Source organism: Telmatherina bonti, assembly GCF_933228915.1.
Source record: "Telmatherina bonti genome assembly, chromosome: 23".
Lineage (NCBI taxonomy): Eukaryota > Metazoa > Chordata > Actinopteri > Atheriniformes > Telmatherinidae > Telmatherina > Telmatherina bonti.
The window spans coordinates 7,496,921-7,509,338 of record NC_136632.1 but is presented as its reverse complement, the minus strand read 5'-3'; the positions used below and the strand labels follow the sequence as shown (position 1 = coordinate 7,509,338).

General features: G+C 37.6%; 2 protein-coding genes across 2 annotated transcripts in view; one reads left to right on the top strand and one right to left on the bottom strand.

Annotated features, from left to right (window-relative positions):
- Positions 1–1,304: 1,304 nt before the first annotated feature.
- depdc4 (DEP domain containing 4) lies at positions 1,305–9,538 on the bottom strand. The gene is made up of 9 exons (XM_079263361.1): positions 9,457–9,538; positions 6,720–7,143; positions 5,099–5,250; positions 4,772–4,967; positions 4,444–4,694; positions 4,212–4,354; positions 3,884–4,009; positions 2,624–2,702; positions 1,305–2,331 (listed from the first exon to the last, which is right to left on the bottom strand). The coding sequence occupies exons 1-9, from the start codon at positions 9,530–9,532 to the stop codon at positions 2,132–2,134; spliced, it is 1,647 nt and encodes a 548-aa protein (XP_079119487.1). The 5' UTR covers positions 9,533–9,538; the 3' UTR covers positions 1,305–2,131.
- A 1,696-nt stretch (positions 9,539–11,234) lies between these two features.
- The window catches only part of tcp11l2 (t-complex 11, testis-specific-like 2), an 11,601-nt gene continuing 10,417 nt past the window's right edge, over positions 11,235–12,418 (top strand). The window contains exon 1 of the mRNA XM_079262801.1: positions 11,235–11,339. The gene's annotated coding sequence lies outside the window, so the exon portion shown is untranslated. The remainder of the gene's footprint in view (positions 11,340–12,418) is intronic.

The window sequence follows — 12,418 nt, the reverse complement described above, 5'->3', positions numbered from 1 at the left end:
TTACCTTAGTGGGGGGGGGGAAAGAGTCTCGATTTTCAGGCTTGTTTCAAGAGGAAATCGGTAAGACTGCTGTCAGTATTGGCTGTGAAACACAGCCCCCATGTCTTCCAGTCGCATACGAAATGAGCTAGCTTAGCACGCTAGTAAACCAGAAGACCTACTTCCGGGTTTTGTCAGGTGCATTGACGTCATCACCGAGTTTCTCCTTTTTATTCAATTCAATTTTATGTATATAGCGTCAAATTACGGCAATGCCATCTCAACACGTTTTTCAGACAGGAAAAAGAATACATAATGAAAGCCAATTCGTAATAGCCTACATAAGGAAACCAACAGATTGAGTTGGAGGGTCCACCCTCTCCACAACACAGTGAAGAAACAATAAAGTGTGTTCAAAGAGAGGCTTCTTCAGGTTCGCTGTAAGACTGAAAGATACAGAAGATCATTCCAGCCAGCAGCCATCAGCCTCCGCAACAAGACCCCCTCAAATTAATTATTATTATATACTACAAGATTGAATTTCCCTTTGGGGATTAATAAAGTATTTTTCATTCATTTTCATTTCATTTCATTCAACTCAATCTCCCATCCTGAGCAAGCACACTAGGACAGTGGGAAGGAAAAAACTCCCTTTTAACAGGAAAGAAACCTCCGGCAGAACCCGGCTCAAGGACAGACAGCCATCTGCTGTGTGGGGGGAAGAGGACAGAAAGACAACAGGAACTGCTACTCCCGGCCAATTATTTACAATCGCCTGCAAAGTTTCTGCCGAGCAAACATTGTAAATTTGTCGTTAATGTTTTTCTCCCTGGGTTACTTTGTAAAGTATTTAAAATATTATCAGAATACTTTGATAATTCACAAACTAATTTACTTTTCTCATGACAAATAAGACCCAAAAAATCACTTAGGTGTAGATGGTTAACAATTATCTTTGTGACTATTTGCTAATGAAAATACTTTATTAATCCCCAAATAATGAGAAATGATAAAAAATAAATAAATACTTAAAATGAGACCATACGGAAAAAAAAACAACCTCAATTATAAAGAATAAAATAGATTTAACTCAGTTAAGAGTATGAAGAATTCAATCTAAAAAATTATAAGTCATTCTTTGGTGCCAAATAGGCAACCTCAGAGTATCCCATTAAAAACCCACCGACAGACTATAAGTCAGTTATTAAAATAGGATAAGCAAGGCATTGTTTTTAAAATCTTTTTATATGTTGTTACATGTTTCAGCATCTTAAAGTGCATCCTAATATTCTTTCAGTGTTTTCAAACAAAAGAGATAAATAGCGAGTTATTGTTGTACAATCTGGATTCATAAAAACTAAACCATCAAAAATTCTGAATAAGGCCATTTATTTGCCCCAAGATTAAATTAGTAGACTAAAATTCATAAAACTTACCTTTTCAATCAGGTGACAAAGCTCAAGATTCAAGTAAAACCCTAAAAAGTTCAATTTAAACATTTACTGAACAACCATAAAATTACAACTAACATCACCCTGAGCTACATTTAGTCTAACACTCTAAAGCATCCTCTTATTTCCTAATAAATCTCAAACAAAAATAATAGAATATGTGATTTATGCAACTGCAGTGGCATACTTTACTATTACCTTAACAATAGACGCTTCCAATCATGACAAAGCATCAGCAATATAATGATCAATCTGTGTAAATGTATCACTGGTGCATTGAAGAACACAGCACCAAAGTACACTGAGAGAAGCCCAAATGAACCGAATGTCAATGGAAACCATCTTCATGGACTGGTACACAAGCTCCTCATTAACCACTGCCGCTAAACAGCTGGCTGATTGGCCAAACAACTTAAACAACTTTTTTTTCCACCTTTATCTTACAGCAATACCTCACATGGGACAGAAATGTATGATTTAACTGCTGACATTTACAACATGCATCATTTCTTAAACCATCATTAGAAACATGGGATCATATAGAGCATCAAGTTTCCAAAGTAGTGCAAAAATCATATCCGCTGAAATAATGCCTGAATCTCAAAAGCTCCAGGTTCTTTATCATGTCAGTTTAAATGGTATTTACAGCTGCTTTACTAAACTGTTGTGCAGCGCTTCTGTGAAATCCGACCAGTTTTGTTTCAGAAAGTACTGGAGAAGTGCTGGAGGAAAACCACAGGGTGATGCTTCTCAAACTCTATGAGCAGCTTCCTCTTCTCTTTAACAGGCATGCTCTTGCTGGATGAAATGTCACAGAGAAGCTGTTTGAGGCTTTCCAGGGTGGTGGCCTCACGCTGGTCCTCGTACTCCTGTGAAGTCATCTGCTGGCAGAAAGTGAAGGCTGCAACATAGAAAGAAGGATTTCACACACACACACAAACGGGCAGATATTGACAGATATCTTCTTCATGTGGACAAAACACTTTTATACTTAGTCATAACTGAGTTCCTGAACTTAGTTAACTCTTTAAGCGTGGGTACTAGTTTGCCTGCAGAAGATAAATGCCACGCCTAACCAGGACTCTTTAACAGATTAAAAATACTGTTTATATTTCAAGATTCTTCCAAATCTGAAGGTGTATTGCGATGTTAACGTGTGTGTGAATAATTCTGTGAAGCTTCTTTACACTTACAAGCAATTGAGTCGGGGTCTTTGCCCTGCTGCAAAGTCCTCAGGGTTCTCCTCACTGCTTCAATCAGGGTTGTAGGAGTCTGTCAGGGAAGGAAAGCAAACGCTGAAAGCAGTGACTCAGCATCCAGAAAGTCCAGTTTGCTGTCAGTGTAAAGCCGTGACCATAAGAAACATCATAAACGAGGCTTCAGGAGGAGCGAGGAACTCACACGACTGGTTTGAGTTACAGCTGATTAACACTATAAACATTAGGGGTCGGAAAATTGAAATGAAGATTTTTTTTTTGCTTCACAATTTGAAAAAAGATTTTTTTTGGTTAAAAATAGATTTTTTAAAATAAATAAAAATAATACATTATAAATATTGTAATTTTTATAGTTTTTATTGATCTTTTTACGTGTCTTCTTGGGCATTATAGCAGCAGAATGATGGTCTGGTTACTGTGTTGTTTTTTCCTAATTAAAATGAAGAAAAATGACGAGTAAAAATAAGTTTCATACATTTTTTTTGTTTTGTTTTTAAATTTACAAAAATCAGCAATATCGAAGAATTGTGAGAATCGCAATTTAAATCGAATCGGCACCCAAAAAATAAGAATCGAAACGCGACAAAAGCATATCGTCACATCTCTAATAATCAATGTGAAATCAAACCAACATTAATGAGTGTGCAGAAGCTTTGACCTGCTTTTCTTTACATTTTAACCAGGAAAGGAAGGAAACAGCTGCGGTTGCTGAAACTTGCTGAACAACCTAAATTTTCCTGGATGATATTTGTTGCAATGTCTTTGAGCAGTTGTCAGGAATAGTTCTCCTGACTTCTTGAAGGATTTTTCCAAACCTCTTTGGATGTTTCTGCCTTTTGATTCATCGTCCAGATGATCCCACTCTACTTCTCCAAGGTCGAGGTCTAAGCTCTGGTGAGGGTCTGTCCCTCCATCAGACCTGCTGCCACCAATTCCACTCCAGTTCTTCTGCCATTTGTCCCACTAAAGCTTTTCCTCCACGTTTACCTTCCATAAGAACAACTTCTTGTTCCTTCCATGGAGACCATTTCTGACGAGGCTTCAGCCAATAGCAGATGGATTAACTGAAGGTCCAGATCATTCACTGGTTTAGTTTCCACTATGTTTAAAGGACACACACAGTGTGCTGACAAGCCACCTTTCAGACAAATCCATGTCAAGAAGGACTTTACTGGGGCAAAAATATTATTTAATGCCTGTTGAACTGTTTTTACATGCAGAGATAACTCGTATTACCTTGAAGAGTTCAGTGTGATTGTCCATGAGAAAGAAGACCAGGGTTTCGCTCTGTGATCGGGTCAGCTCGTGGTTCTGAACAAGAGCTCTCTGAAAGGTTCGGCAGATCAGCTGCCTGTTATCAGTCTGGAAAATAAAACACAAACACGTCAGTAAGAGATCCTTCAAACACGTCCAGCTGCTGATCCAGCTTTGGGTGAAATTTAGCAAAACAAAGCTCTTGTACAATCATAAAAACAGACACAATTGCAGTTTTTCCATTGTTTTCTCTTCTATAAGTGTGTAAAAAGGTGAAACTGACTGGATGCTGTTTGGAAAGTTGCGCTACCTGCTTCTGAAGACGGCAGGCGTCCGACTGAGCGGCTGTGGCCATGAAGATCAACAGTCTGCGCAGTTCATCTCTCACACTCGTCTCCAGCAGCCGTAAACACAGTTGAGATGCTCTGATGGCGTCCTGCGACTTCCCTTCATCTGGAAACAAACCCGCCCAAGAGAGGATTACCATGAAAAGGGACGCCTGCGTTTCATTTATTATTACTGACAGGGTTCTCAAACCTCACCCAGTAAATTTAAAATGGCAGCATGGATATCCAGGTAGCGTCCTGACAGAAGTGGAGCTTTTTCTTGCCCGCTGTAATAATTGGCGATGGTGTCAAAGAGCAGTCTTTTCTGGCTCGCCATGTGCTCTAAGTTGCCATCATTTACTGAGGTATCGCCATGCTGCTGGCTGAGCTGCTCCCCAGTTACCACGATCAGCTGGTCAGGAAACAGCTCCAAGCAGTCTGCTGCTGCTGACAGCCACGCATCCAACCTGAAGGGAAAAGATGACTCCGTCTCTAGTGGGTAGCAAATACACAAGGACAAACATGAAATCCTGTTTAAACTGACTGAGGTAGGCTGAGGGAGTCGGGCAGCTCTCTTTCCAGGCATGTGTTGGAGAAAACCAGGTCCTGGCTGGCCAGAGGAACTCTGCAGGCTCGAGGGTGAACCCTTTCAGGAGAGGTCAGGATGCAGTCCAACATGGGCACCTCTATGATCTGCAGCAGCTGCAGCAGCGTCTGTTGTTTCCAAACCTCCTCCACCACTACAAAACATTAAAAAAAAAGATCACAAAGAAGACAGAAATCTGAGAAGATATGTCCATTTTAAACAAACAGACTTGTTCCCTCACAGAGCCCCAACATAACGACAAGTTCTGACAGATTTGCTTCTTACCAGCTTTGGAGAGAAAGCCAGGAGTTGTTGTAGTTTTGTTCAGATTTAGAGACAAGGATGGATGCAGGTCGATTGTTCTCAGAAGCCTTTCAACCCTCCTGTCTGATGGTCCGACAGCAAGAGGGTTTGAGATCGTCCTGAGCTCATTCAACCTGAGACAAAAGGAAACATTTTGAAGATTATTAAGCATTTTTGGTCTATTTAAAAGTCAAGTCAGTCTTTTCCAAAATATAACTGAGTCTGCAATAATCTCATATTTAATCAGACTGATTTAACTTTAATGCAGTAAAACATAAACTAAAGTACATATTAAAAGTTAGTTGAGAAATAATGTTACTAGGGATGTCAAGATTACTTTATTTCTCAATCATCACTTTAAACTTCATGATTATCTAATCGAACAGATTCCTCAACATCACTTTCTATTAAAGATTACATCCAAACCAAACCAGCAGAGCAGCGTGAAGAATGAAACAAACTAATATAACATCCTCCTGTCACCACTTGCGTTGCTTTAAGTTGCAGAAGAGATGTATGAGAGGAGGAAAAATGCATCAGTCCCTCAAAACAAAGAGATTAAGTCGTCCTTGTTGGAGTTTAGTGGTTAGGCTTCAGGAAAGAAAGTGACACCAGCCTGTAAATCATGCTATAAGAAAGTTTTCATAAGCAGAGGAAACGTTTCACCACCTGAAGGATAATCACCAGCTTTGAACCCTGAAGTGAAGGTAAATACATAGTAACTGGGTTAAATGGCATTAATGTTTACCTTATGAAGCGCATTAAAAAATGTTATGGTCCCATTTGCAATTTTGCAGCTGTGTATGACTCAGCAGAACCTTTTTTCATGGCTAGGTTTCACTGTTTGTGTACAAACAGAAATAATGTGTGAGCTTGATGCCTTTTTAGTTATCATGTGCAGTTGCTTGTAAAATAATCATATTTAATTTCAGATATACAGCTTTATACTATGTGTTTCTAAACTCTCTACTCAGGTTTAAAAGAAATATAAGTTACATTTTTGTAACTTAGTTTCCAGAAAGAAGCCTCCGAGGTAGAGCTCCTTCAGCCTTTTCACCTGTTTTCTCCAAGAGAAATGTAGGATTTATTTATACTTTATAAAGCAAAGATTTTTTTCCTGGAAAGGGGCATTTTAGTGTTTTCTAGCTATATTATTCTATAATGACTTGAAAATATAATGTAGTGATCCTTCAATGATATTCATGTTAAGGTTTAACTATTCAAATGTCCTCTGAGTATTGACGGTCACAGATGCATCAAATATGTGTGGGCTTAAGACACGGGCAAGTGAGAGGGAACAAAGAGCTGTGTGTGTGTCTGTGCTTCAATTGAAAGAGCTGAGGGTCAGGTTGACATTAATGATTATTTTTTTGGTTGTTGCTGCACTTTAGAACCGTTATGGCAGACACAGTAGCCATTTTTGTTATAATAAAGCTTTAGTGCTGTAATACAACACTACCATAACTGTAATATAATTATTTCTCTGGCAAAAATCTTATAAAAATAAAATAACTTATAAATAAAATATCTTCTCAAAATATGAAAATCTATAATTATAATATTCCTACATGTTCTAGATCACAGAGGGGATCTTCTAACCAACCTTGAGCTCTTCTTCCTCTTTGTCTCCTGCTCCACTGGTGACATGTTCTCAGCGTCAGCACCGCCCTCCTTCGTAGCAGAACTGCTCATCACCTTGTACTCCAGAAAGCGATAAAGGCTGCAGCTGCTGTCCTCAAACGTCACTTCCTTTTCTCTGCGAAACAGCCTCATGCCCACTGGCTCAAACACCTTGGCCTCCATCAGAGCCTGGCAGAGTCGAGCAGCTTTGAGGCGAGACACCTCACTTGTGCAAAACGCCACATTCTGCATCAAATAGCTGAGAACTGCGTCCACGGCGTCCGAGCCTGTGAAACATTCAGCGTGAAAACGAAGGTGTCTCCTGCAGCGACGCACCTCCACCTGAGTCTGCAGGGCCTGGATGATGTTGTGCCACAGCTGGGTGGCTCCAAAGGGTCCTGAAAATCCTATTTGGAGACATGAGGTTGGAAGAAAGTGCAGGTTTAGGACAGGTGATGAACAAACTCACTATTATGTAATATGTTTTGGCTCTTAAATGTTGGAAAACTGTCTGCACAGTGTCCCAAAAACTGTTAAAAAAAATTTGTTTTCTTCATTCTGTTTAAGTCTCATGATTAAAAAAAGGCCCACATGCTCTCAACAAAATTTAAAAATAGTGACAAAGAGCACCAGATTATTTCTCAGTGTCTGCTGAGCAACCACGCAGTGCTATACTTGGATGCACCTCGGTCTTAGGGAATCTGTTACACAATCATTTCTGTATTACAATCTGGAAAAATATTATCCAGTAACCAGCGGTGAATTTAAGAGTTTATCTTCAGTCCATCTTCAACTAAAAAGATTTAACTAGTCTGCACCTACCTCTCTCATTTAGATGTATCTAAAAAGGGGGATTGAAGGTATCTTTTTATATAAAGTGTGTTTCCTTCATGTCTGATTTTTAACTGTGAAGCGCTTTGAGTTACATATTTTATGTTGGAAAATACTTCATAAATAAAGTTTGATTGTTTTATTGATAGTTTAGCTTTAATTATAGAAAAAAATAATGAAAATCTTCATAGCTTTACTGGCATCTGACAAAATCTAGCTGGGAATGAGCCATCACAGGTCCAATCATCTTGTAAGAAAACCTTAGAAAAGACTGTCCTCAGGTATTTAGAGGCCAAATGAACAACTGTAACTTTTCTTATCCGTTTATACTAGAAAATTCATACTTTGTAGTCAAGTAAGTTTTTTTTTAAAAATATTTTTCTCACATGATCATACTAAAGGTAATAACAAGACTTTACAGTACAAAAACAAAACAATACAGAGCACCGTGCTCAAAAAGGAGCAAGAAAAAGAAAATTTCTTGTAATATTTGCCCCCTTTTTAAAAAGAAAAATAATGCACCAATAAATGGTTATGTGATTTGCGTAACAATATTGAATGAAAAGAAAGAGAGAAAGGAAAAAAAAAAAATTATTGTCATAGCGTAGCATGCCATATGTCTTATATTGCTCACCTGATAGATAGTTTCCCACATTTTAACTGTTTGTGGTAATTTCAACAAATTAAATTAAATTTCTCATTCATATATTTATGTACAGTCACATTTACATGTACATAGATGTATATACATACATACATGTACATGTATAAATATGCACACATGGAACACGTACATATACGGACAGACATGTACATCCACATCCATACATTATACATAAATCAAAGTAATTCTGTCCTGTATGTTTGTAATATATGTTGTTTTTTTTAAGGATATTTTTGAATTTTATAAAAGTAGATTACTTTATATTACTTCATATTATCTTCATATTATCACAAAAGTTGTTCCATAGTTTAACTCCAATGGTTGTGATACAATGGTATTAAGTTTGTGTGTTTAATTTATCTGTTTTTAGGATGCATGTACCTCGTAGTGCATATAAACTCTCCCTCATCTGAAACAACCCCTGTATACTTTGTTGTGCATTCTTATGAATTACTGAATACATGAATTGTATGATTTTGAAATTGACTAGATCTCTGAATTTGAGAGCTTTCAAGTTAACAAAGACTTGATTTGTGTGTGTTGTCTGAACTGAGCGTTACATACAATTCTTATTGCTCTTTTCTGGATAAGCTCTATACTTGTTTTTTATGTTTCTCCCCCAAACTTCCACACACATGATGTTAAAATATTTCAGATGAGGTGTATCACCTTCAAAAATTATTGTCTGGTCAGCTCTGACATTTTGGGATTGGTTAAATAAAACCCATTTTACCCGTTTCACAACAACTAAAATTTTTAGTAAAAACAGTTGATAGGGTCAAGATAAAACTTTTCCGATATATTTTAAAAAGGCTGTCTAATAAAAACTAAAGGTTTAAATGGCCCAAAGGTGATAAATGTGAAATATAGAAATAAATATAATGATGAAATGCTCAATGTGTCCAAATAAATGTTAATATGAAGACTTGTAATGGTGTACAACCACCGTCCTGCACGAAAAATTACAATTTTACTTAAATTCATTGTCACATAATTGTTATCATAACGTTGTTCATTGACCATAAGCAATATTCCTGAGAGTCAATAACAATTAGACGATAATAATAAGACAATAATAATAAATAAGACAACAACACTATACCCATGGAGTCAGGGCGCCATGACAACTGTTTACTGACACAGCTGTGGTGTATGTTTACGGTGTGATGAATACATAAAATATATAAAATTACATATAAGTATATTATAATAACTGAGATCTTACCGTGCTTAATGTTTTCACGGAAACTTCTTGTTTGACTGTTCAACCTTCTGAACCGAGGAGTCAAATCAGCCGCCATTATGAGATTACAGCATGACGTCATGTTTTGTCTTCTTCTACGTCTCTAAATGACAGGTGGCCGCTCACTGCTGCCCCCAACAGGTGATAAAAAAAAAACCCAACCTATTTACATCCTAAAGTCCCTGAGCTAAAATAACAAACAACTTTAATAAATAAATAAATATGAGTTCAGTTTTTCCCTATTGTTTCTGATTAAACTGTATTGCCTCTACTAGGTTGCGTTTATAAGATAAGACTGGCTGAGCAGGAGAATCTTTCATTGTCATTTTATTTGTCATTAAGTTATTTTGTATTATAAGATTCCCCCAATCATGGACTTTTTAAACTAAATACTACCCCTCACTTCCCAGATCATTGCTTTTTCCCTCTTTCTTTTAGATTTGACAAATGCTAATTCTTATTTGTCTTTTGTAGTTTGGTTTGTTTTTTGTTTGCTTGAATCTAATTCATTCATTCATTCATTCATTCATTATCCTAACCATTTAATCCAATGAAGTTGGAGCCTATCCCAGCAGTCTTTGGGCGAAAGGCAGGACACACCCTGGACAGCTAGCTAGTCCATTGCAAGGCCACAAAGAGACAAACAACCACTCATGTTCACACTCATTGCTATGGGCAATTTAGAGAAACCAATTAACCGAACAGGCATGTCTTTGGGACGGTGGAAAGAAGCTGGAGTACCTGGAGAGAACCCACGCATACAGTGTTAACCACTATGCCGCCATGCAGCCCCCTAGAATCGAAATGTAAACTGAATATGTTCATATTTTGAACATGTTAATATTAAGTTTTGTGAAATTGAAAATTCAATTTTATTTAATCTATGCTATTCACACTCCACTATCATGTGTATTTCACATAGCACCTCAGATTGTCACCATGTTTTCAAATGAATTTAAATTATGGCTCAGAGCTCAAACCCAAATAATTTACTGTTGAAATAATTGTCAAGACTTTGAATGACTTTATTTTCAAGGTTGTTGTTCTCTCAAAGTTATCAGCAAGCATTAGCATGGGCTTTAATCTAGGCGACCATCCTGATTTGATAAAAGTTGGCAGAAATTACAGCATGCATTTAAATGAAAGGAAAAAAATGAATGAATGGTATTTGAACATATTCAAAAAGAAAGAAAAAATCTTAGTGGTTATAACAATAAATTCTTTCAATTTAGCATGCACAAGAAAGAAAAGTAGTGATTTTTTTCCCCCACCAAAGTGGGTAAATACTGTCACCTAACGGACAGAGGAAATCCTGACAGACTGGCCTACAAGAATGGATGGTACTGAATGTACCAGCTGTTAGATCCTGGACAAAATAAATACATTAATGAATAATTAAAAGGCATTCTGAATAATTAAATGGCTGATGGACCATATATTTCCATAAGAGGTGTCCCCCCCGACAAAATAACCGTGTGAACTGTTGACTTTATCCCACATCCGTAAACAACACCGTCCCACGTGAAGGGAGAGCGGAACGTCTCATCTCAACCAAGAACAACAATGTGTGTATTATCACTTTGCATTGATAGTTTCCAACCATTTATATTCATTTTGATCTATACATCTATCTGTAAGGATATAAAATTTTAAACATGAATTGTTTAATCCTAAAACCCCATATTCGCGTTTGTTTGGCACCTGAACACCCCCGTGTAGGAAATGGTTCAGTCTGTTTGTCCTCTCAGAGCTGCAGGAGCCAAGGACCTTTAAACACCGAACAGAGCAGCGGACGACGACGACCCTCCACTACTAAGCCACGCTGGTTTGGTGTCAGTCTCCTGCTTTTTGGAGACTTGAATTGGGTAAATTTAGTTTTTATTTATGTCTGTGACTGATTTAATTTGCTGTTTTGGTAACTTGAACGCCGAGTCTCGCTTTGTTGAGGAGCGGAAATTCAGTAGAAATACTTCTGACAGCGAGCTCGTCAACTTAAAGTCAAAGTAAAGCTGCTGTGTGAGAGACTACATGTTTAATTTATGTTCAACTGCATAACACAAGTAGAAAGATTACCCAGAAAGGCAAGAAAAGCTGTCTAACATTTAGTGAGACAGTTTTCCTTTGCTTTGGCACATATTTCGAAGCGCACGACTCCTCTATTTTGCAGAAAATAAAGTAGAAGTCCTGCCATGTTTGTGGAGCTACCGATGCATTTAGAAAAAGAGTTTTCACTAACAGGCTCCTTGCAGTGGAGCTGAGCTAAATAAATCCACTCGGTTTAGTGACCGCTTGTCATTAAACCAGGACAGGACATCTACTTTCTACAAAAATGGCTTTTTTGTCACGATAAAATGAAATGTCGTATATAATGTCACACGAGCCTTTGTTTTGATGAGTATATCAGATCACGTGTACCCACTTCCTATGCGTGTGTGGAAATATTTTTTTAATCCATGTGCAAAGCTGTGCGACCAAAGAGTTCCTTTGAGAGTTGAGTGACAGCTACAGTAGCCAATGAGGAGACGTTCCATATGTCTAGCCCCGCCTCTCCATTCCGCTTCTTTGTTTACATTACACTGCAGTCAAACTGGATCCTTCAGGGTTGTCTCTGTTCTCCTAACTCGGCAGGAATTATTCTAACAATATGACAAATGTAATACAGTTATCAATTATACATATCATTTTCTAAATATGTTTAATCAAATGATCATTTTAGATTCACGTTCCGTCTTTTGCCTTAACATTATAATGCCTTTTATTTTTCCTAAAGTTCAGACTGCTTACAGAGGCATTTTCATAATGAAGCAGCATAAGACAGAGCACACCTAATCCATAATCAGTTTTCTGAACGCGGCTGCTTCAATCCCTCCAGATTATCTCTGAATATTGGCCTGCTGCGTTGCTTTGACCTAGCTGTCAAGTGTAGCAGATGATGTAGTTGTGG

Coding starts and splice junctions, on each gene's coding strand:
- depdc4 (XM_079263361.1), bottom strand. CDS start 9,532: ATGGCGGCTGATTTGACTCCTCGGTTCAGAAGGTTGAACAGTCAAACA. Junction 4,968..5,098: donor TGGCTTTCTCTCCAAAGCTG/GTAAGAAGCAAA, acceptor AATGTTTTGTAG/TGGTGGAGGAGGTTTGGAAA. Junction 4,355..4,443: donor TGCCATTTTAAATTTACTGG/GTGAGGTTTGAG, acceptor GTTTGTTTCCAG/ATGAAGGGAAGTCGCAGGAC.